The 23,752-nt window shown below is 44.4% G+C and overlaps 1 protein-coding gene and 1 long non-coding RNA gene across 4 annotated transcripts in view; one reads left to right on the top strand and one right to left on the bottom strand.

Moving 5' to 3' along the window:
* The first annotated feature begins 2 nt into the window (after window positions 1-2).
* Window positions 3-21,760, top strand: LOC128328092 (uncharacterized). Its single transcript, XR_008309000.1, has 3 exons — window positions 3-47; window positions 14,144-14,267; window positions 21,598-21,760. It is a non-coding gene; the product is annotated as an uncharacterized LOC128328092 (long non-coding RNA).
* The window catches only part of KNL1 (kinetochore scaffold 1), an 82,303-nt gene continuing 64,104 nt past the window's right edge, over window positions 5,554-23,752 (bottom strand). For 2 of the 3 annotated variants that reach the window (XM_053257641.1, XM_053257652.1), the window contains exons 21-26: window positions 21,701-21,801; window positions 11,556-11,624; window positions 10,081-10,187; window positions 7,613-7,731; window positions 6,562-6,684; window positions 5,554-6,447 (exon numbers count right to left, since the gene is read on the bottom strand). In XM_053257641.1, coding sequence (XP_053113616.1) covers window positions 6,324-6,447; window positions 6,562-6,684; window positions 7,613-7,731; window positions 10,081-10,187; window positions 11,556-11,624; window positions 21,701-21,801 — 643 coding nt within the window. In that variant the 3' untranslated portion in view covers window positions 5,554-6,323. The remainder of the gene's footprint in view (window positions 6,448-6,561; window positions 6,685-7,612; window positions 7,732-10,080; window positions 10,188-11,555; window positions 11,625-21,700; window positions 21,802-23,752) is intronic. The other variant, XM_053257662.1, reaches the window with a different exon arrangement.

Genomic DNA, 23,752 nt, shown 5'->3' with positions numbered 1-23,752 from the left:
CTCACTCGCGCGCTGACGCCGGGACAGAGGAGGAGGCGCCGCTCTGTGTAAGCCCGCGCGTGGCCGTCTAGTGTTTGTTTGGTCTCTGCCGGGGGTTTCCCATCCCAAGCGGAGGTCTTTTGGTCATGGTGGCAGAGGATGCTGGGAGTTGCAGCCCGGCACCCAAGTGTAGGAGCCTCTCCTCGATCCTCTTGCATTAGGGCCGTTTGGGGAATGTGGGCGGCCAGGCTTTTTCCCTGACGCTTAAGTTACGGCTGAGGGAAAGGCGCCCTTCAGCACTCCGTATAGAAGTTCTGGGCAGCTTTATTTCTTTGGACTTTCGATGCTGGTGCTGCCTACAGTGACTGGCAGCAGCTCCCTCGGCTTTCACACAGGGGTTTTTATCAGCTCAACCTGGCGATGGCAAAAGTTGAACCTGGGGGACCTTTTGCCCCGGAAGGAGGTGTTTCACACTAAGATTCGAGCTTACTGCAATAGTTGAGCCAAGTGAGAAAACAAACAGCATTTGTTTGTCTTGCATGCCAAAGCATTTTGAAAATATGAAGTGGGAACCTAGTATTTCCTTGCATGTTTGTCACACATCTTGCTGCTAAAATGTTAGTGTTCAGAGTTTCAAAATTTACATGATGGAAAAGCTGCAGTTTCATAGACATAATAAATAACTAGCTTAACCTGCGGAGAGCATCTGCATGCTAGTACTTGATTGCTCCCCTCACCCCCTGCCACAGCCCCCCACACCTGAGCCACCCTCCTGCTCCTCTATCCGGTTGCTTGCACCCCCCCTCACCCGGCTTGGTCAGGGCTGCTGGCCAAGCTACAGCCTCCTATTCCCAGAGACCTCCCCACCCTCACCTAAGCCCTGCTGCTCCTGCCCACAGGAGGAGGAGCAGCAGCAGCAGCAGTGATTGACTGCTACTGCCATGGCTGTTCATTCCCCTCAGGCTGCTGACAGACCCAGGCTCTTCCCTTGCTTGCCTGCTTCCCTCTGCCATAGCAGCTTATTCCCCTCAAGCTGCTGACACGCTTGGGCCCATACCCTACTCTTCCTTCTTTCCCTCTTCCCCCCCTTCTCTCTCTTCCCGTGTCTTTCTCTCTCTACCTTCCGAGTTAACAGATCTTGTTTCCTCATCTAATTCACACAATGGCAGTCTCTTTCTCCTTAAGGGGGTCCTCCCTCCCTCATGATCCCTCTCTTCGTAGACCTCTACTCACTATCCTTTTATATGTATAGATTCCTCTCCTTTACAGTCAAGAACATCGTCTGACCAGTAACAATTGCATTCCAACTGACCATCACAGGCTCCTCCTCTTCATCTGCATATGGAATTCCCACTGCCCAATCACCAGGGTGATTCTGCTCATGAACTCTCGCAAGAGCTGCCACGTATAGGATTAGCCACGGGACCTTAGAGTTATATATATACACAGACATACATACATATACACACACACATTATAGCTGGGCCGGACACAGAGCATCTGCACCACCTGCCACCACCTTTTTCTTTCTCTCCCTCCCCACACCCCTGCAACTTTCTGGCTGGCTGTACACTGGCTTCTTCTCCCATGTCCCTCACCCCGTTTCTGGCCAGCTTCTCCTCGCCTACCTGCCGCTTTCTGGCTGGCTGGGTGCTGGCTTCTTCTCTGTGCCACCCGCTGGGTAGGATTCATTTGGAACTTTGGCCATGTGTTGCAGTAATCTAAGTGAGAGGTCACCAGAGCATAACTGTGGCTCTGTTATGCTGTCAAAGCTGATAAAAGGTGTGCTGAGCCACAGAGGCCACTTGCGCCTCTAGTGTCAGTGCTGGATCAATGAGCACCCCCAAGCTGCAAACCTGGTCCTTCAGGGGGAGTGCAACCCCATTTAGAACAGGCTGATCATCCTTCACCTGGGCAGAGGAGCCACTGACTGGCAGTACTTCTGGCTTAAGTCTCAACTTGTTCACCCTCATCTAATCCATTATTGCATCCAGGCCACTGTTCCTTCTAAGGATTGCACATATGCACATGCTCACACATTTTCTGATGTCTGCTCAGTTAATTTTAGATCCCACTCAGGTTGAATCAGGAAAGCCCCATTCTGAATGCATATGCGTGTACACTGCCTTGATACTGCTGCCCAGAACAAAACTCATTCCACACACAGATGAAAAAAAATAGAACACTGATAGACAGCCAGTAATGTGCTTGTCAAAATGCATCTTTTATTCTGAAATTTGCAGAGTAAGGTTTTTCTAAAGAACACTGACATTCTTAGCTGGGGTTTAACACCACGGACTGCACTATAAGCAGAGGGGAACAGTGCCCTTCAGACCGGAGTATATACTCACTGTTGTGAAGTGCTCTTGGGCCTTTCTTGGCTGAAAGTGTCAAAATAGCAGAACTTCCAGAACAGACAGCAAACTAAAATTTGCTGCTTATAGAATAAAACAGTACTACAAAAGCATGAAGATTGGGCATTTTAACATCTTTTAAAAACTTGGGGGAAAGTCTGTGCCATGGACCAGCACTAAAACAGTCTAGGCAAAAAGGCTGTGCTGGGTGTTTAGCACTGTCCAATCAGAGAGAATGTATGCGATTTGTTGTGACAACCAGGGATATATCAATACCTGTAGAATGCACATTGTATTTTACTATTCTACATAAAGACAGAGTCACAATGCAGAGAGGAAAAAATGCAGTTGCTATACATTTCAGAAAACATGGCAAGCATTGTGTGTCAGCTAAAAAAATTGTTTGGCAATGGATTCTTTTTGGCCTGGAGATGGATGAATGTAGACACCTTATCAAAGGAAACTAAAAAGTCTATTTGAGAAAATGTAGAGGTACTTGCCATTATGAGTTTCAGAATGGAGTAATAAATGTGCCATACTTGTTTCACAGTTCAGCAGATGTCGAACTCCTACTATATATTTAAAAACCCTAAGTTTCTCATGGTGCACCATCAGTTCCTTGGGTCCAAACACAACCACATTTTTTCCTTTAGAAAGTTTTATTACTACTTTACAGAACACACAAAAGATTAACATAATGAAAATCAAATATATGTACAGAATTTACAGGTAAATTTGTTTCCCACTATTCAATAAAGATTTATCAGTGCCTTGGAAAAGTATTACACTGTCATCCATCTTTAGTCTGTACATGAATTAATTTAGATCACACATTCATGCACCTTGTATTCTTATTTGCATATACATGGGTCCCTCTCTAGACTCCAGTATTTAGTAAATAAGATTCTTTTTGCAGTCAGTATAGACTACAGCATCTCATCTATAGGGTTAATTCTTTGTATGTATTAATGATAAAATAAAGGTCAAACTTACTATACAAATATATTCCACTTATATTTCTTATAGTTTGGCCAACCTTTGTGCCATAAGTGATAAACACTTGCTAATCCTCTTACATTTCCAGAAAAGTTGCAAGCCAGTGATCCAAGAGTAAGGTGGTAGCAAACACTTCACTTGTGTTAATGTTTAGTTTTTATATGGACATATTTACTGTACATGACTGGAAGCCTACTGGTTCAGTAGATATGTGCTTTGGACTGTGTGTGTGCAATAACTGCCAAATTAGCACAGCACCAAGCTGTTACACTATGGCATCATCATAAGCAGAGTAAAAATAGAGTTGTGTTGAAGTTAATGGGACTTGACATCTGCTAAAAATCAGTGCTGGTCAGAGTTCTAAATCAGGCCAACTAGATTATTTCTTTATAGGAGTAGAGTCAAAAACAGAAGATTTCAGCTCTTGCTGATAAAAAAATCTAAGTGCATTCCCAAGTCCAACATGACATTTCCCACATGTATTCTGTTATGCTTAGCCTATTAGCAACTGCCCCTGATCACTGGGTTATATATACAAATAGTGGAACACTAACCAAGTCTTCACTCCCTGAGAAACATTTACCCTTTCCAACTCCATACTAGCATATGTTGCTTCAAGTTATGGGGCTCTCCTAGCAGTGGAAACTAGTGTATATGTGCTAGTTATAGACCTGTCTTAGAACATTAAGTTCGGTTGATATAACTTGTGTACACTGCCTAGAGATGTATATATCAGGCAGTATATACATATAATAAAATAAAAACAACATGAGCCAGTGTGGAGTATTGGTTTGTGTCATATTAGGGACAGGGAGTCTTAATTCAAATCCCCTAACTCAGGTATGAAAGCTCACTGGCTGGCCTTAGGTTAGTCACTGTTTCTCAGTCTAATCTACCTCACATAGTTGCTGAGGATAAAATTGACAGTATGCCACCCTGAACATACATCAGAAAATAAGATAGGACGACATGTAACACGTTACATTTATATACAGAGTAACTCTGGAGAATCATTGAATTTTGAGTGAATTTCCAGTTATTGGTAGAGTGGTATCACATCATCATTTGTTTTTTGGAATACTGAAGATTGTAGATAAATACTGGAATCTTAGAGCTTACTAATTTGAGATTTGGAAAAGTGCTTTATACATATCTAAAATAATAAATAGTAGAAATCTAGTTAAAGATTTGGAGATTATGACATAACATTATGTTCCTAAAAATCTATGGAGAAGTCAAACAACAGTGCACATAAAGTTATAACTAGAATTGCTCTGATCACATCAGTAAATATACACTACACTCCAACCCTCAGCCTTCTTCAGCAATACAAAGGGACTGGTAGTTGAACAGCAGAGTCCTCCAAACTTTTACAAAGTATGTTTGAGTGCCCTCTGCTGGCTAAGCACAACTATAATTAAACCTTTGAGAAATATTCCAAAGCTTTAAGTATTTTTAAATAATTTCTGAGATAACTGCATATTGTTGATGTAATGCAATTGTTTATTGATAGATTGCAACAATTTTTTTTGATGAACTGAGACAATGAGATGTCTCGTTGATGTGCTGGATTTTCTATTTATTCGTTAGTTAAATAAGTAGTTAGTAGAGCTGATGGATTAAGTCCAAATGAAGCAAAAAAAATGAGCATGTGGACAAAGCAATTACTGCTGGAAAAATAAGTCTCTATTTTAGCTGGGCACTCAAAAAAAAAAGGGGGAGATAAGCAAAATACGGAATGGAATACAAGCGTATCAGTAGTTATGAACACAGGTATTTCTTCAGTGTTCTTTAGAGAAATAAATTTGAGGTATTAATGAAAAATGAGGTATTAAAACAAGTGTATAGCGCAACATATGCAAAATAATTGATTAAAGCAAGAATAGAAAAGTTGATTTACCTGTACTTTAGCCATTTTTTTCTGAAAGAGATTCAGAAAACTATCCTGGGAAGAAGGCTTAAAATTTGTCTAGTTTTGACCAAATTAGACAGACAATTTAGAGTAAATAGTTCTCAAACATTTAAGTTATAAGTAACATTGAAAAGGACATTGAGGTTGCATTCCTAAGTGCTCTTATTAGCGAGAAAGTTCCACTAAAATCATTGAGATTCCTTCTAAATAAACTTGCTTAGGAACTGCACTATGAAGCTAGAAGCTAGTGGATTTAGGGGAAGTGTTAGCAGTGTATCTTCAATTTCTAAGTCACTGCGAAGACAAAAACAATTTTACAGTATTAGTGTAAGCATATTTATTAAACCTTCCTCTTAAAGAAAACATTTTATAAAAATGCACAAACTTCAAAAAGTGTTTTAATATGATGTACATACATAGAAAGATCCGAGGCAACAGAAGAGCACACTAGAGATATTCTGGTCATTTTGCTAATACAAATTGTATAGATCTAGGATACAACCATATCAGTCTGAATGACCAAAAATATTTCAGAGTATGCTAGTGATATGACTATAGTCTTCTCTGAAACGGAAGAATTCAGTCTATACAAGCATGAATAAAAACAAAAGATTCAAATACACTAACATTGTAAAGCACTTGCTTTCTGCATGCAGTGTTTTAATTTTTGACATCCCAATTACTGAGAGCACATAATGTCGAAAATAAAATTTTGTCATGGGGTGTCAAAGACTCCTACTGATAATCCATACGCTTGTAAACCTTGTAAAGTGTGCAGTTTCATTACTTAAAACCTTTGAAATTGCACAGACTATGGTAGCAGAATTATTATATTGTTTTATGTGTTAAACTAGTTTTCCAAGAATTATAGGTGGCTACATGCAGCACTGGAAGAAATGAAGAGAAACAAAGCAAACGAACTATATAGAATTTCTTATTAGTCTTTTCAGTTGACTTTGCTGAAGGAAGAGCTAGTACTTGTGTATACTGAGATTGTATTTAAAGATCTGATGACTGCAAAATTTCTCTCTTGGTAGTTGACTTATCACAGAGGCAGAGTGTCCTATCTGATAGCTGCTCAGTTATCTTTGCTGTTTGTGGCTTGTTGAAGGACACTGGAGCAGATGATGAATCTGATTGACCATTCTCTTCAAGTAGTTGGCTCCCACCGGAACACTGGACAAAACTACAGAAATTTCCTCTTGGCTGGGAAGAGAAAATGTGAACATAGGTGCTAAGGATCGAGTTATTTTAATCAAGTTCTCCCACAGAACTCTAGTAAAGATTATTTCTATAGTAGTTTGGCTTTATTTTACTCACCCAATATTTCCTGTGTATTTTTGGACAGTGAAAGTCATTGGGGATGCAGGGTAGCTGGCAGTTAAAGAGAGTTCAACTTCAAACTTTGCAGAAGCTATAGAACTGGAAAATAAGAGCTTCATGCTAGGAATGAAACAGATACAGGCACAAAACATTATTATCGTTGTACTTTGTTACTGAACTTTTTATCATCCCTGTTCCGCACCCAGGACTTCTGCCACTTCCGGCTGAGGATGGGGAAGGGACGGCAGGGAGGTACACTGCTGCCCCAAAGGTTTTTACCGGTAATGAGCACTGGTGGGGGGAAAGCGGTGGGAGGGTTAAGTGCACCCTCCCCCGCTCTTAAAGTGGCACCCCTCCCTGGCGTTGAACTTCGAACCGGCCCCATGTTTGAACCTGTTTGGAGGCCTGTAAAAGGGCCTCCGAACAGGTTCGTGCACATCCCTAGCAGAGACCCTTTTCTGGATGCCCCTGTCCACAGAGTCTAGGTAAATGGTTACCAGAAAGAGGGCTTTTTTCTGGAGATAACACCTTGACAGTAAGTCTCACTCTCAAAAATCTGCCTGGTACCTTCCTTATTTTTTTAGATGACAGGCAAAATCTATCCTGTTTCAGGAGGCTTTGACTATTTAAATCAACTGGAAAAGAAAACTAATTTCATCTTGTTGTGTTATGGTTCTGGTGGCACAATGTTTAAATTTGGCTCTACTCTTACTTGATGTGTATATGTAGTTGGGCTGCTGTTATGCAATTTTATAATTATTAAAGTGTATGGTATCCATATGGGGTTTTATCCCTCATTAACTGACTTGAGTACTTTTTGTATAAAGGTGGCAAAAATGTGCACATTTTTCTAACAAATATACATGTGCTGAAATATATTAGAGTTTTGTGCTAAGCAGGACCAATTCTTCAGAACTATAGCCAGCCAGGACTAAGAAATACACAGCACCAATCTTAACCTTTTAAAAGCCCTACTCTTTGTAGAAGTATTATTCACACAACACATCAATACATTTTATAGGACTAGAACTAGATATTAAGCACTTACTTTGTATCGTTCACTTCAGTCTTCAGAAGATTGAATTTTCCACCCCATCTGTCCAGGAACTTTATCTCTTCCCCTAAATGCTGACAACGACTCACCACAAGAGAGATGTCATGCAGCATCTGGTTGGAAGATCAGAGGAAGTATTTGACACATCTTAAATGACTATAAATCATATCAAAATTTTGAAGGTCAAACAAGACTATGGAACTATTAGAATAATTAGAACAAGTTGTTCTAGTAAGAACTAATCGGCCTACTTTCTTTTCACTGTCTCTACATCTGGACTAAGTTTGGTGCATACTGAGGTCCACAAGTTAGCTCTCTTGTGCCTCAAATTTTCATGTGTCCGCCATCTTGGATTGGAGTGGATGTCATCATTACAAACTGCACCATTGAGGTATCCCTGTGTGTCATTCACTACAGCTGTTCTAAATTTGATTCAAATCGGTTAGATAGTCCTCAAGTTAGTGCACTTGTGCCTCAAAAGTTTATGCATCCGCCATCTTGGATCGAGGTGGGTGACATCATCACAAACTACACCATTGGGGCATCCCTATGTGTTCATTCAGCTATAGTAAATTTGGTTCTAATTGGTTAGACTGTCCACAAGTTAGTGCACTTGCGCCTACAAAGTTTACATATCCACCCTTGAACTGAGGTGGATGACATCATCACAATCTTCGCCGTTGAGGCATCCCTATGTCCCTACAGCTACAGCAAATTTGGTTGAAATCAGCGAAGCTGTTCACAAGTTAGTCCACTTGCACCTCAAAAGTTTGTGTTCGCCATCTTGAATCAGCGTGGATGACATCATCATAAACTATGCCATTGAGGTGTCCGTGTGTGTCACTCACTGCAACTGTATCCAATCTGGTTCAGATAGGTTAGGCAGTCCACAAATTAGCCTGCTTGTGCTTGATATGTTCATGCGTCCACCATCTTGGAACAGGGTGGATGACATCATCACAAACCACACCACTGAGGTGTCCCCATGTGTCACTCACTACAACTGTACCTGATTTGGTTTAAATTGCTTAGACAGTCCACAAATTTGCTTGCTTGCGCCTCAGATGTTCATGTGGCTGCCATCTTGAATTAGAGTGGATGACATCATCACACACCACACCCTTTGTGCATCCCTATGTGTCCCTACATCTGTAGAAAGTTTGGTTCAAATTGGTTAGGTGGTTCACAAGTTAGCCCACTTGCGCCTCCAAAGTTTACGTGTCCACCATTTTGGATCGCGGTGGATGACATCACAAACTATGCCGTTGAAGTGTCCCTATGTGTCCCTACAACTGTACCTGATTTGGATCATATTCATCCAGGCGTTGCAAAGTTGATGGAGGTGGACACACACACACACACACAATGCTGGGTGATCTCATAAGCCTACAGGAAAGTAGGCTAAAAATGCATGAGATAAACTAACAGAGATTTGCAAGAAAAATAATGGTTTGCCAAATAAGTGAAGCTTCTTTGAAAGAGTTAGAAGTAAATATAGACTTTGAATGCTTGCTAGGAATTGAATGCAAAAGTTCTGGCTTCACTTTTTGAAGTGACCTCCATCAGGTTAGCTGCTGGCACGTTCATGAATATGCTGACTAAAACAGACAGCATGCAGAGAAAAGGCAGCACTGATCATGCCCTGATCCCAGTCTCTGAAACAGATCACTTCATTTGCTGGGGACAGAGGAAGAAACCAATATCTGGAATTGATTCCAGATGCCCTTTCCACATACCCTATTGCAATAAGTCAGGTTTTGGTTAATAGAAGTGCAGAAGCTTGGCAAGTTTAGTTCCCTGACATAGACCCTCCATTCTCCTCCTCTGCAGGGATAAGGGGAAGTGGATTCTTAGCTCCCACGTTCTTGAAATGGAAAAAGGCTGCAATTTATTTTGCAACATTTTCAGAGAGGGAAGGGAAGTGGGTGCTCAGCTCTTATCCTGTCCTGGACCCAGTCAGATATAAGCCAAGCCATTGGCTTCTCTCTTCTCTGGAATTCTGCCATCCATTTGTACTGACTCTTTTGTACTTTAATAAGTCATACCTAATATCAAGTCTTCTAGAAAGCTGTGATCCAAAGGATAGCTGAATATACTGCATGATTAATGTATCTGTGTAATCTACTTTAAGTGCCAAATGGCAGTAAAGCAGGCAACAAATGCTACTACTAACCCACCCAGAATTGTACCAAAAATGTATACAGTTCATCACAGATTTAGAATTTTCTTCTGCACCTCAGCAAACCCCAGGAAAGTAAACTGCTGAAAGATCCAAGAGAATCAAATGAGTTACATCTTCCCGTCTATCTCCCAGCATGGGCTATTCATCAGGCCAGTTTCAGTCCCAGGTTCAAGGCAGTTTCAATCCCGAAACTGATCCAGAAGCCAGTCAAATTAAGGATATCTAGTTTGTTCTAGACAAAATTCTATAGGTTTCATTTGAAACTAGACATATCAATTACCTGATAAAGGTTGTGCAATGTTGAGCATGTCTCCTGCCATTTCTGACTCTTAATAAATTGGAAGATGAGCCTTTGCACTAGTTTGGAAGAGGGCAACGCTTTTTCTTCTGGAAGAACACCAAAAAAAGTCATGGTAAATTAAGTTAGTCAAGTCATTTCATTGTAGACTATACAGTTCTAAACAGCTGGCCAGTTTGATTAACACCGCTTTCATTGTGAGTAGTAATCTGTGGTAGGGCTATGCCACTTTCAGGCTACAGCTGGGGGCTCACATGATTGAAAATTTCTTCCTTTTCTCACATAGAAAATGATGTCAGGAAGGAGGATTGTAGCTTAGCCTTCTTTCTGACACCTATGTTTCAAAGTAAAGGACTTCTTGTGGGCATGGACGAGTGCCTTTCACACATATGAGCGTGCACCTGCAATCTGAAAGTGGTATAGCCTAGACACAGGTTCACTAACTAGGCTACAGTCACAGTCAGAGTCAGTAGCAAGGCAGCCAGTTTGCTAAGCAAAATGCCAGAATTCAGCTGCTAGGGTCCAATATAGCCTAAAACCAATTCAAATGCTATTTCCCCAAAGTTCCTGCCCTGCACTAGTGATTTTATCACATTGGAGTGGTAGCAGAGCCAGGTCTGAGCCACACTTGGAGACCACTACTACTACTTATCTACTACAGGTTGAGTATCCCTTATCTGAACTGCTTGGGACCAGAAGTGTTCTGGATTTTGGAATATTTGCATACTGTAATGAGATATCTTGGGCATGGGATCCAAGTCTAAACACAAAAAGTTACTGTTCACAGTATTTTATTTTTTTAGGTTTTATTTAAAGTATAAAAGCAAATAAGCATTGAATTTACAATAACTACAGGTAGCTGTAAATGTAATGAAAATGTAAAGCCCAAAACACATTTGGTTTCCGGATTTTGGAGCATTCCTGATTTTGGATGTCCGGCTTAGGGATACTCAACCTGTATCTACCTCAGCTCCTTTTACTACTTTCTTGATAGTTTTACGTGTTCCTACAGTCATGGCTGTGGCTAGGTTTCACACTGCAGTGTCACCAGCAGGCAAATGGCCAAACTCAATGAAACTTAAAACAGGTCATTTGCCCATATGTCTTTATGGTTTTGTGAATAGTAGCTGCGGGGCTCTTGATCTGGACTGGGACCGTAGCAAGAGAGAGCTAACCTGTTCTTGTCATGCTGTAGTCCTGAAAACCACAAACACCCCTACCTACCTACCTCATGACTGCTATTTCCCTAGGTGCAAGATTAAATGGTTCTCCATACAAATCATATTTGTAAGATTGATTAGAAGTACAGAACAGACCACCACTACCACAAAGGTAGGATCCTCTTGAAAGCGGGATGCTTTTCATATTTTACTGAAATATGGCAATATATTTCACGTGACGTAAATACAGATCTTCTTTCAGAAAGATGGACACAACAAAATACTTCAGGGACTTACCATCCAACAGTGATTCAAAGTTCACACCAGCAATCTTCCTGCAGAACGTTTTGCTGAATGTAGCATCATCTGTGAGAAAGCAGCAGCAGCATGAAGAATACATACATTTTAGATTTATTTATTTTTATTTATTTAACATATTTCTATACTACCCAAACTTACATCTCTGGGTGGTTTACAAAAGAAAGGATTAAAATATTAGTTAAAACAGAATAAATGACAGAAAAGTTAAAACATTAAATAAAACAAAATAAATGATAACAGAAAAGATTGACACATTACAACAATTTAAAATTTTAAAATATTTTAGAAACAATGTTAAAACTATTAAAACACTATTTAATTAAAAGCCTGGGTGAACAGATGCGTCTTTAAAGACTTTTTAAAAGTTGTCAGAGATGGGGAGGCTCTTATTTCAGCAGGGAGCACATTCCAAAACTTTGGGGCAGCAGAGAAAGCCTGTCCCCGAGTGGTCACCAGATGAGCTAGTTGCAACTGCAGACGGACCTCTCCTGATGATCTCAATGGGTAGTGGGGTTCATAACGAAGACAAAGTTCTCTTAAATAACCAGGGCCCAAGCCGCTTACAGCTTTATAGGTTATAACCAGCACCTTGTATTTTGCCCAGAAACCTAGCAGCAACCAGTGTAGCTCTTTCAATACAGGTGTAACATGATCTCTCCAAGATGACCCAGAGACCAACCTGGCAGCCGCATTCTGGGCCAACTGTAGTTTCTGGACTATATACAAGGGCAGCCCCACGTAGAGCGCATTGCAGTAATCTAGTCTGGAGGTAACCAGCATATGTAACACTGTCCTGAGGTCGTTTATCTCAAGAAAAAGACGCAACTGGCGTATCAGCCAAAGCTGATAGAAGGCACTTCTGGCCACTGCCTCAACCTGAGACACCAAAGAGAGGCTTGGATCCAGGATCACCCCCAGACTGTATCTGCTCATTCCGGAGAAGTGTGACCCCATCCAGAACAAACTCAACTCCTGAGTTTTGACCCCCGCACAATGAGTACCTCCATTTTATCTGGATTCAGTCTCAGTTTGTTATCCCTCATCCACCCCATCACCGACTCCTGGCAGGCATTTAGGGAGGTTATGCCCTCTCCTGATGATGCTGATATGGAGAAATAGATTTGGGTGTTATCAGCATACTGATAGCACCCTGCACCAAATCTCCTGATGATCTCTCCCAGCAGTTTCATGTAGTTGTTAAACAACATCGGAGACAATACAGAGCCCTGAGGGACACCATACAAAAGTTCAGATTTTGTAGAACAACAGTACCCGAGAGGTAGGAGCGGAACCACTGCAAAGCAGTGCCTCCCACTCCCAACCCCCTTAGATGCTCCAGAAGGATACTATGGTTGATAGTATAGAAAGCCGCCAAGAGGTCCAAAAGGACCAACAGAGTCACACTTCCTCTGTCCATTCCCAATTGGAGATCATCCAACAGGCTGACCAAGACAGTCTCCATCCAATACCCAGCCCGAAATGGGTCTAAATAATCCTCCAAGCCTGTCTAGAGCTGGGAGGCCACCACCCTCTCAATTATCTTGCCCAGCCATGGAAGGTTGGAGACAGGCCTGTAGCTGCTCAACTCTGAGGGATTGAAGGCAGGCTCCTTCAGGCTCCTTCAGAAGGTCTAAGAATTGCCTCCTTAAGACAAAGAGGCATCCTGCCTTCCCTCAGAGGAGCATTTATGATCTCTACCGGGCTTTCTACACCCCCCTGCCAGATTGTATAAGCCATGTTGGGCAAGGGTCAAGAGAACAGGTGGTAGACCGCACCGTTCCAAGCAGCTCATCCACATCCTCAGGAGTCACAAACTGGAACTGATCCAACCGAACCACACAAGAGGAGTCACTGGACAGTTTCACATCAGACACTGAAGTAATTGTGGAAGTCGGCCAGAAAAACAGGTTGCTTACCTGTAACAAATGATCTGGTAGTGGTTCTATTAATTCATAAGTAGTGGGTTCTGCGCCTGTGCAGATCAGCTTCGGGAAGAATTCGTTAGCTCTTTGCGACGCCGGCAACCGCCCGTTGCACGTTACTGCAGTACCCTCTAGTGGCGGTTGGGCGTCTCTGTAATCAGTTTCTTGATGGCTGACATGGCGCTTGATGGAACAGTGGCCTGTGTATGAAGGTATAGTGGCTTGCCATTTCAGTAGCGGGGATGGACGGGAGGGTGTTATGAATGAATGGAACCATTACCAGATCATCTGTTACAGGTAAGCAACCTGTTTATCTGGATAGTGGTTCCATCATTCATAAATAGTGGGTGAATTACGAGCTACCCAGCTGGTGGTGGGTATACTTTGCAAGTCACTGTAACACCCTCTTTAGGACCACCCTTCCAAATTCAGCAGCCTTAGCCACACACAGATCTATGGAGTAGTGCTTTATAAACGTTTGATGTGATGACCACGTGACCGCAGAGCAGATATCCACGAGTGGGCCCTAATTGTGGCTGGTGGACTGACTCCCTGTTGGTCATACGCCAGTTTAATTAATTCCACCAACCAAAAAGACAGTTTCTGTCAAGTTGGCAAACATCCCTTGAATTTCCCTTGCAGGTCAATAAACAACTGAGGTGTTTTACGAATACTGCTAGTGGCTTTCAAAGAGAAGAGAAGAGCTCGTTGGACGTCCCCCGAATGCATCGCACACTCGAGAGCAGACAAAGGTTCCCTGAAAAAGGTAGGCAACACAATTTTGGCATTCAGGTGAAACTCAGTAACAATTTTAGGTCGGAAGTCGGGATCTAAGCACATCACGACCCACTCCGGATAAATCCTTGTATAAGGCTCATCTATACAGAGTGCACATAGTTCACTTACACGCCTGGCCGAGGTTATTACCACTAAAAAGTGTCTTTAGAGTTAAGAGTTTCAGCGATGCAGTTGCCAGTGGCTCAAATGGTCCCTCCGTTAGCAACGAGAGTACCAAGGAAAGACTGCAGTTCTCGGCCGGCTGCCGCACAGGTGGGTATAGGTTATTGATACCTCTCAAAAAGTCCTTACATCTTGGAAGGGTGAAGACCGTTTTGCTGTCCCACTCATCGTGGTGAGCAGATATAGCCGCCATATGAACCTTAATAGAGACATTTGCTAGACCGCTTTCTTTTAGAGTGGTCAGGTAGAGGAGGACGGCTTTCAGACTTGCCTCCTTTGGGTCATAGTCCCTAGAGGCAGCATGTGCTGTAAACCTACGCCACTTTGCCCGATAGTTTCGCCTCGTGGACAGCTTACGGGTGTTCAGGAGGATCTTCCTCAGAAGCCTATCCTCTACGCAGTGAGATTCAGTACGGACAAGTTGGGGTGAACCACCCTGCCCTAATCCTGTGTGACTAGATTTGTCTACTTAGGGAGCCTTCTGAATCTGCCCCTGGACAGTCTGAGTAGTTGCGTGTACCATGGTTGTCTTGGCCATCACAGAGCAATTACTATCGCCCGCATTTTGTCGTGAAGGAACTTGGCCAGCACCCTGGGCAGCAACGGAGTGGGTGGATAGGCATAAAACAGCTCCTGGCTCCATTGATATTGAAAAGCATTACCCTTGGTTCGTGGACTGACTCCCATCCGAGAGCAATATTGATCGCACTTGCTGTTCTCGAATGTCGCAAACAGATCCACTTTTGGTCTGCCCCAAGTCTGGAACAACTGCTCCATTATGTCTGGATTTAACTCCCATTCGTGCTGTTTCAGCATCAGATCTCTGCTCAATGAGTCTGCCAGAAAGTTCATGGTGCCCTTGATATGAATGGCAATGGGATAAATTTTGTGCTGGATGCACCAATTCCATAATTGTACATTGAGACTGCATAATGATCTGGACACTGTCCCACCCTGCTTGTTTACATAAGCAATGGCTGTTGAATTGTCCATCTGTAACTGGACAGTTTGTCCCACAAGCTACTCCTGAAAGGCAACTATGTTTTTGAACGCAGCCAGTAGTTCCAGGAAGTTGATATCTATAAGTTTCTCCTTTGGAGTCTACCGCCCCGTACCCTGTGGTGTGACAGGTGGGCTCCCCAGCCGTGCATGGAAGCATCGGAGGTAACCGTTTACGTTGGTCTCTGTGTGTGGAACTGCATGCCGTTGAGCATGTTCGTCTCCTTTGTCCACCAATTCAGCAACTCCAAAACCTTTCCTTTCCTGGAATTGTGATCTGCTTGGATTGCGGCTCGACTCTCGGTTTGTAGGCTCTCAGAAACCAGAGTTGTAACCTGCGCATCCGTAACCTCGCATATAGGACCGTAGTGGTTCAGGACGCCATCAGGCCCAGCATCACCTGAACTGTTCTTGCCTTTTGTACGGGAGTTTTCTGACACAGGAGAATCAGCGCACACAGGCGTGCAAACCGTTCTTTTGGGAGGAATGCCTTTTGGGCTGTCATATCTAACTACGTGCCGATATACTGCAGGCGCTTTGCAGGTTGTAGAAAGGACTTCTCCCAACTGACCTGCACTCCCAAATTGTCCAACAGAGTTGTCACTACGCTTATGTGTTCCAGTAGTTGTTCTCATGTTCTGGAAGTCAGAAGCCAGTCATCCAACTAAAGGTATATGGACGCACTCTTTATCCTGAGATAGGCGATTATCACTGCTACACACTTTGTGAATACCCTTGGGGCGGTGACTAGGCCAAAGGGTAACACATTGTACTGATAAATCTCGTTCCCCATGGTGAAGCGGAGATATTTGCGATGATTTTCCTGAATGCCTATATGGAAGTACGCATCCTTCAGATCAAGCGTAGCAATCCAATTCTCTCTGTGGAGGAGTGGAAGGATGGCTTGCAACGTTGTCATCCTGAATTTTTGTACTTCGATGTACTGATTTAGGCCACGAAGATCCATTATCAGTCTTATGCCCCCATTGCGTTTGGGGATTTGGAAATACCAGGAATAAAATCCCGTCTGGCTGAGAGCCCACTGCACTGGCGATATTGCTTCTTTCAACAAGAGCTTTTGCACCTCCTCTCTCAGTATTGGAGTCTCGGGAGTGCATCTCATGCCCAGGGTTTTGGGGGGGGCAGCGTTCCTCCCTGCCGCCCCTGCCCCCATTGTTGCCCGGCAAAAAGGGAAGTTGAAAGCACACATGTGCCTGTTGCGACGCACGCTCGTCCCCACCATGTGCGCGCGCCGCACACATCACACATTGCCGGCAACGGGCACGTGCGCGTGCCGGCAACGGGCACGTGCGCGCCGCAACAGGCGCATGCATGCCCTCAACTTCCCTTTTTGCCGGGCAACCACGGGGGCAGGGGCGGCAGGAAGGAACACTACTGCCCAAAAAACTTTGCTACAAAGTTGAGCGCCGGAGGGGGAAAAGCGGCGGGGTGTGTGTGTGTAAGTACTACCCCCCCACCCTTAAAGCTCCATACTCCCCCCGCCCACTGGACCGGCCCCAATCCGGACCAGTTCGGAGGCCTCTACCATGGCCCCGGATCGGTCCAGGGCACATCCCTATAGGAGACCCGTGACTGGTGTCTCCCTGGCTGAGAGAGAGGGTGTTTTAGGTATAGCCAGAGGCTGGTGGTCACCCTCCTGAAATCCTGTAAAGGTATCGATTGAAGGTGTACTCTCTTCTGAATGCAACATGTAGGCTAGACGTCCGGTAGGGAGATCACTCATCCCTACTGGGGTCAAAGGAGATGTTCTAGTTGCAGCCAGATTCACATAAGCAGAATCTTCCTCGATGTTGAGTTCTGTGTCTAATATGATTGCAACTGTCGATTTCGGTGCTGTGAAGTTGTTCGATGTAGACATTGACGTCGTGTGTTGTTGATGTCGAGTGGTCGGAGTTGAAGGTATTGATGAGCAATACGTAGGCTCTTCACCAGTCCTGTTCAATGTCGAGTGGTCCCGACGTTGGGTAAGTCGAGGTCGTGGAGTCAGTGGTGACTGATGTGGTATCGGAGCCGGGGATAAGGAAGCCACTCGGCGCCAAGGGATCACATAGTCCTGCAGCCCTGAAGGTGAAGGGGTATGCTCAACACTCTGGTCACAGTGTTTCAGCTTTAGTTTCTTATGCGGAGGCTCCTGCATCGAAGCCTTATCCTTGTGTTTTCTCTTTGGGCTAGAATGTCGATCCTCAGGCCGCTTAAATGGAGCCGAGGTGTCCGATGTCGTAGCGGCAGATGTCATGGCTTTCAATGCTGATGCAGTTAACGTAGTGCATGACGTCAAGGCGCTCAAGGTCAAGGGTTTATTCAACCTCCCGGGGACTTTAGACTGCACTTTTGAAGCAGGACCCGGCGTTGTCCCCTTGGAAGCCATGTTAGGCGCCAGAGACTGCTCTAGCAAATACACCCTAAGGCGTGCTGAGAGATTTTTCAAAGTCTGCTTATTAAAAGTAACGCAGACTGATCAGGTTTTCGTATCATGTGTCTCTACTAAGCAGAACAAGCAGAGGGCATGGCCATCTGTTGAGGGGATTTTACCCCGACAATTGGTGCACCGCTTAAAAGTTGTCTTGTCCTTACCAGACTTGCCTGAGTTGCTCGCCTTACTAGGCTTGCCTGAGCTGCTCATTTCAGAGTAGTCGTCTGTACATTTAGATAAGAGTAGTTGTCCGTTCCGTAGTCACAGGGGAAGGCTGAGATTGAAACAAGTCCGAAGGAGTAGGAAAAGAGTCATCAAGTCCGTATCCAGAAGTCTCAAGCCAAATAAGTCTCAAAATAGTGCCAAATCCGAAGGAATTACCAAAGAATAGTCAGAGTCCGTTTCCAGAAGCCAAAAAACCAAATATACAAATAAAAAACTTTCTCCGAGGAGCAAACTGTCTCCGGGAACTGATCGCTATGGCGGTCAGAAAGAAACTGATTACAGAGACGCCCAACCACCACTAGAGGGTACTGCAGTCACGTGCAACGGGCGGTTGCCAGCCTTGCGAGGAGCTAACAAATTCTTCCCGAAGCTGATCTGCGCAGGCGCAGAACCCACTATTTATGAATGATGGAACCACTATCCAGATCACGAGAGACTTTCCCCACAAAGAATGCATTAAACACATCACAGTGGGTAATTGATGGTTCCAGATTCTGATTCTGTTGGAGATGGACTTCCAGTGTATCGACCTTTTGCACCAACTATCCTAATGACCACTAGAGGCACTGGGAACAGAGACAGTGAGTAAGTGTCTCCCTGACTGTTCTACCTGTCTCTACTCTATGACCCCTGATCTGACTCTTCCGGACCTCCTGTGCTGAGCCACAATTCTTCCTTTCCTCCTAGAGATCAGATGGAAATATCTCTCTCCCTCCTTACCTATTTATTATGTAGTTCTTTAGATTAAGTTTAGGTCTTTCCTATCCAAGTGTACTTAACCAATAAACCACTCTAACTGGAGTGTGTGCCCATTCCTTAGTGCTCTGCTATTTTATCCACTGGGGTAAACATTAATAACCTCCAATAGAGTCAAGGGAGAAGGGGCACATACTAGCCCTCTCACAACCCTGAGCAACTCTGCCAGACGTGAAGTTGTGGATACAATATAGGCAGAAAAGAATCGCTTCTTTGCTGCATGTATTGCCTGAGCATAGATTTTCAAATGAGCTCTATGTTGCAGTCTGTCGGATTCAAGTTGAGTCTTTTGCCACTTGAGCCCCCATAATTCTTACTTATACCAAGGAGCCAGTTTTGAAGCGGGTCAGAGAGGATCATGTCTATTGCCCCGGTAAATTTGCTGTTCCAGTTCTCCACCAGGACATCAGCAGGATCACTGGCAGAGCCAACATTAAGTTCCTCCAAGGTTTCTTGAAATCCTATTGGATCCAATAACCTTCTTGGGCGGACCATCCTAATAGGTCCCTCACCCCTGCAAAGGTGGGAAGTGACTGTGAGTCCAACCTTAACCAGATGGTGATCGATAAATGACAATGGGAAATCACAGGAGTCCCCATCAGGAACACCACCCTGATCAGAGTGAAAGACCAAATCAAGCTTGTGACCAGCAATGTGCGTCGGTCCTGAGACCACCGCTATGAACTCCTGAGCTGCCCCGGACAGATTGGTCCCGAAATGAACACTGAAGTCCCCTACCACCACTAGTCTGGGGGACGCCAACATTGTCCAATAGCTCAGTTAGGGACTCTTTGAGCAGCGGGGTGATCAGTACAGCAACAGAAGTCCTAATCTATCCCTGGTCCCCAAACTTAAGTACACACATTCTATATGGTCTGACACTTCCACAGGGATCTTGGTAAGATATATATTATTCTTATAGACCACAGCCACTCCACCTACCCACCCACAGTCCCTCACCTGCTCCTCAACAGAGTATCCTGGAGAAAGAAGCTGGGACCAGAGTGGGCCACTAGCCTTCCCCATCCAGGTCTCGGTAATACATACCAGGTCAGCGCCTTCATCCAGAATCAAATCGTGGATGGTTTCTGATTTGTTCTGGATTAGTGGTATGCACGGAACCGCCGCGGCGCGGTCCGGCACTGAGGGGGGTCTACCTTTAAGGGCGGGGGGGTAGTACTTACCCCTCCCGCCGCTCTTCCCCCTCCGGTGCTGCAGTTAGGAACAAAGTTTCGGGGGCGGCAGCATTCCTCCCTGCCGCCCCTGCCCCTGTCGTTGCCCGGAAGTCTCGTCAATACCAGCACACATGTGCTCATCGCGGCGCGCGCACGGCAACATATGTGGCACGCGCCGCGACGAGCGCATGCCTGCTGGTATTGACGAGACTTCCGGGCAACGACGGGGGCAGGAGCGGCAGGGAGGAACGCTGCCGCCCCCGAAACTTTGTTCCTAACTGCAGCACCGGAGGGGGAAGAGCGGCGGGAGGGGTAAGTACTACCCCCCCGCCCTTAAAGGTAGACCCCCCTCAGTGCCGGACCGCCAGACCGATCCGGTTCCGAACCGGTTCGGAGGCTTCCAACATGGCCTCCGAACCAGTTCGTGCACATCCCTATTCTGGATCGACCTGGCATTACAAAGGAGCAAAGTGAGGTTCCAAGGGTAGTTGGCACTGCTCCCCAAGGTCAAAGAGCTGGCAGGACAGCTGGAAGGGAAAACAGCTATTAGATTTCCAATTCCCCTTCCCCTGTAATGGCCCGCTGACCTGCCAATGTTACTACTTCTGTTCCCCACCACCACCGGAATTGCTGCCCTACAGTCAGTGGATACACCCTGTCTCCCCATCTCCAGATAAGCCCAGACACATTATAAACAGGCCTAATTTTTAAAAAAGCACCCGGGACTAGTTAAAACAGAAGCCACACTATTAAATATACACCCACATGTGCTTTCTTGGGTCAAAAACCTGGCCCTTACTGTCCCCCTTTGGTGTCACCCCTTCGGTGATGACCCTGCTGGTGGGCTCGCCGCCACAAGCAGCATCCCTTTATAGGAAAGCCACTCTGGTCAGATGGTAAGGCAGGGACAGCTGAGTTACTCCCGGCCCCGATCCTGCACAGTTCTCCCCGAAAGAGCAGCCACAACCAGAGGCCACAATCCCACAGGTCAAACAAGGGGCTGGCAGATGGTCTCTCCCTCTCTTGCAGGCAGGCACGCAACAGCAGCAGCTAGACAGCCAACACCAGCCTCTCACACTGGGGGCTGTCTGGGAAGCAGGTGGTCTCTCCCTCTACTGCAGGGCTTCTGGTTTGGGGTGAAGTAGATTGAGGCCTACTTCTCACTGCAGTAATAATCCTGTGCTTGGGCTTTCTGACTTTAGGTTATAGTGGGTGATCAGATGGTCAAGTGTTCCTCCATTTTACAAAAAACCCGCCACATAGAAAAGCTGCATGCCTAGCTTCACTATGATATGCCAGTTTTCTATGTGAAGGATTTTACTGTTTGTTTTTGTTAGTTCTCTAGAAAGAACTAGACCTGTCACTCAGAAAAACTGAAGGGAAAGTGGCTTTCAGTTGGTATCAAAGCCATGCTGTTTTTACAAATCTGATGTTTTGATCAAATAGCTCTCAGCTTGCTCCCAGTACTATGGATTTGCCTCCTAGACAGTTTTAATTGTTCAATCTGTTATGTGTTTGTCGGGTTTGTTTTCTCTCTCTCTCTGCAGGCTGAAAATTCAAACACAAGACAAATGGCCCAAAACACACAGTCAGTGAAGTGGTGCTTCTTCTGTGTACACCAGAAAAAACTCCTGCTCGTTTGCTACTTACCTACATGGCAGCCAAACAAGACAGTGAGTTCAATAGAATCATAAAGGAAGGTGAAAACTGCCTTGTGATCATTCCATTCTTTTATTACCCATTCAGAGAAGCTACCAAGAGAAAAAAAAGGGGGGGGGGGAGGAAAAAAGCAATTATTACCAAAAATTAGTCATTCAAAGCTATCATAATAAAACATCTATAAGCATCTATAAGGCTGTTGCTAACAATACTATAATACCATGATGTTCAATAACCATAATCTTCTCCCCAAATATTTTTCCACATCTGCTGCTGCTTGAGGAACCTAATTTAAAAGAGACAGGACTATTTCCCCCACCTTCCACCATGTTGCCCTGAGGGAGCAAAGTTTTGTACTAATACAATAAAAGTCATTCTTACTATAAATTTAATCATTATGGGTTGTTTCCTAAGAAAATTTTCCACTGAGATTAATGAGATTTAAGCTAGTCATGACTAATGTGTCACATTGTTTTAAATGGTGTTTAGTCATGACTAGCTTTGTTAGGACACAACCCAATGTCTTAATTTTCCTCAGGGTCCACGTGTGGATATGAAGGATTACAAATGAGCATGAATGGGGGACATGCTCTGTGGGGTAAGAGAGAAGCTCTGCTAACAGAGACCCTTTACATTTGCAGACAAGCAGCAGCAGCATATCCCTTCCACCCCCACAAAACAAAAACAAAACCACCACAGTCCGAGTATGTACAGATAGTTGCTCACATACACATTACCAGGAAATATACTTGGAAACAGAGAGCAAGTGCACAGGCCACCCAAGGCTGAGAATCTGGCTGGCTGGCGGGAGGGGCTTCTCTTCAGTCTAGCACAAGCTTCTCATGATGGATTTACAGTCAAATTAGGCAGTTGAGAGAGAGGGGAGCACACTCACATACAGTCTTTATTGCTGGTCTATGACCATAATCAATTCAACTCAACATACACTTTGTTTCTGAAGTCATTAGAATAGAGTACTTTGGGATCTGGGAAGGATTCTATGGGAAGCGAGAGGAAAAAATAAGATCTCCTCATTGCCCTGCCCCCATAATTTTATTGTCACTGAAATGTTCACTTATTCCTTTTAATTAGAATAAGACAATGACCTCAAGTCATAGCAATTGCCCAAGCTATGGCTATGTCTGTCTGTGTGAGGCACGTACTCACTCACATAGGAAACACTCTTATTTGAAAAGGTATTGGTTAGCATTAAGCCAAATTAGTTTTGCACCCTGGCTGAACAATTTTTATTGTCCCAAGCAGTGTTCCCTTTAAATTTTCTCATCTCTGTGTGGAATGAGTTTTGTTCTGGGCAGCACTATCAAGGCATTGTGTGCGCACATGTATTCAGAGTGGGTACTTCTTGATTCAACCTGAGTGGGATCTAAAATTAACTGAGCGGACATTAAAATGGCTGGGCATTATATCTGAGTGGGTGGTGGCCTCCAGCTCCAGACAATCTTGGAGGAACTGATTATCTAGACCCATTTCATACTGGCATTCGGGCAGGTGATGGGGTGGAGACTGTCTTCGTCAGCCTGATGGATAATCTCCAATTGGGAACTGACAGAGGAAGTGTGACTATGTTGGTCCTTTTGGATCTCTCGGTGGCTTTTGATACTATCAGTCATAGTATCCTTCTAGAACATCTGAGAGTGTTGGGGGTGGGAGGCATTGTTTCACCATAGTTCTGCTCTTACCTCTCAGACAGATACCAGATGGTGTGGCTTGCAGACTGTTGTGCTCTTCGAATTGTGAGCTTATGTATGGCATCCCCAGGGCTTCATACTGTCTCCAATGCTTTTTATCATCTTTTTAATTTATTTATTTATTTATTTTATTTTTATGTTTATATCCCACACTTCCTCCAAGGAGCCCCAAGCAGTGTACATGGTTATGTTTATCCTCACAACAACCCTATGAGGTAGATTAGGTTGAGAGAGACATGACTGGCCCAGGGTCACTCAGTGAGTTTCATGGCTGAATGGGGATTTGAACTCAGGTCTCCCCGGTCCTGGTCCAACACTAACCACTATACCACAC

Source organism: Hemicordylus capensis, chromosome 1, assembly GCF_027244095.1.
Source record: "Hemicordylus capensis ecotype Gifberg chromosome 1, rHemCap1.1.pri, whole genome shotgun sequence".
NCBI lineage: Eukaryota > Metazoa > Chordata > Lepidosauria > Squamata > Cordylidae > Hemicordylus > Hemicordylus capensis.
This window is presented reverse-complemented; position numbering and strand designations above follow the sequence as displayed.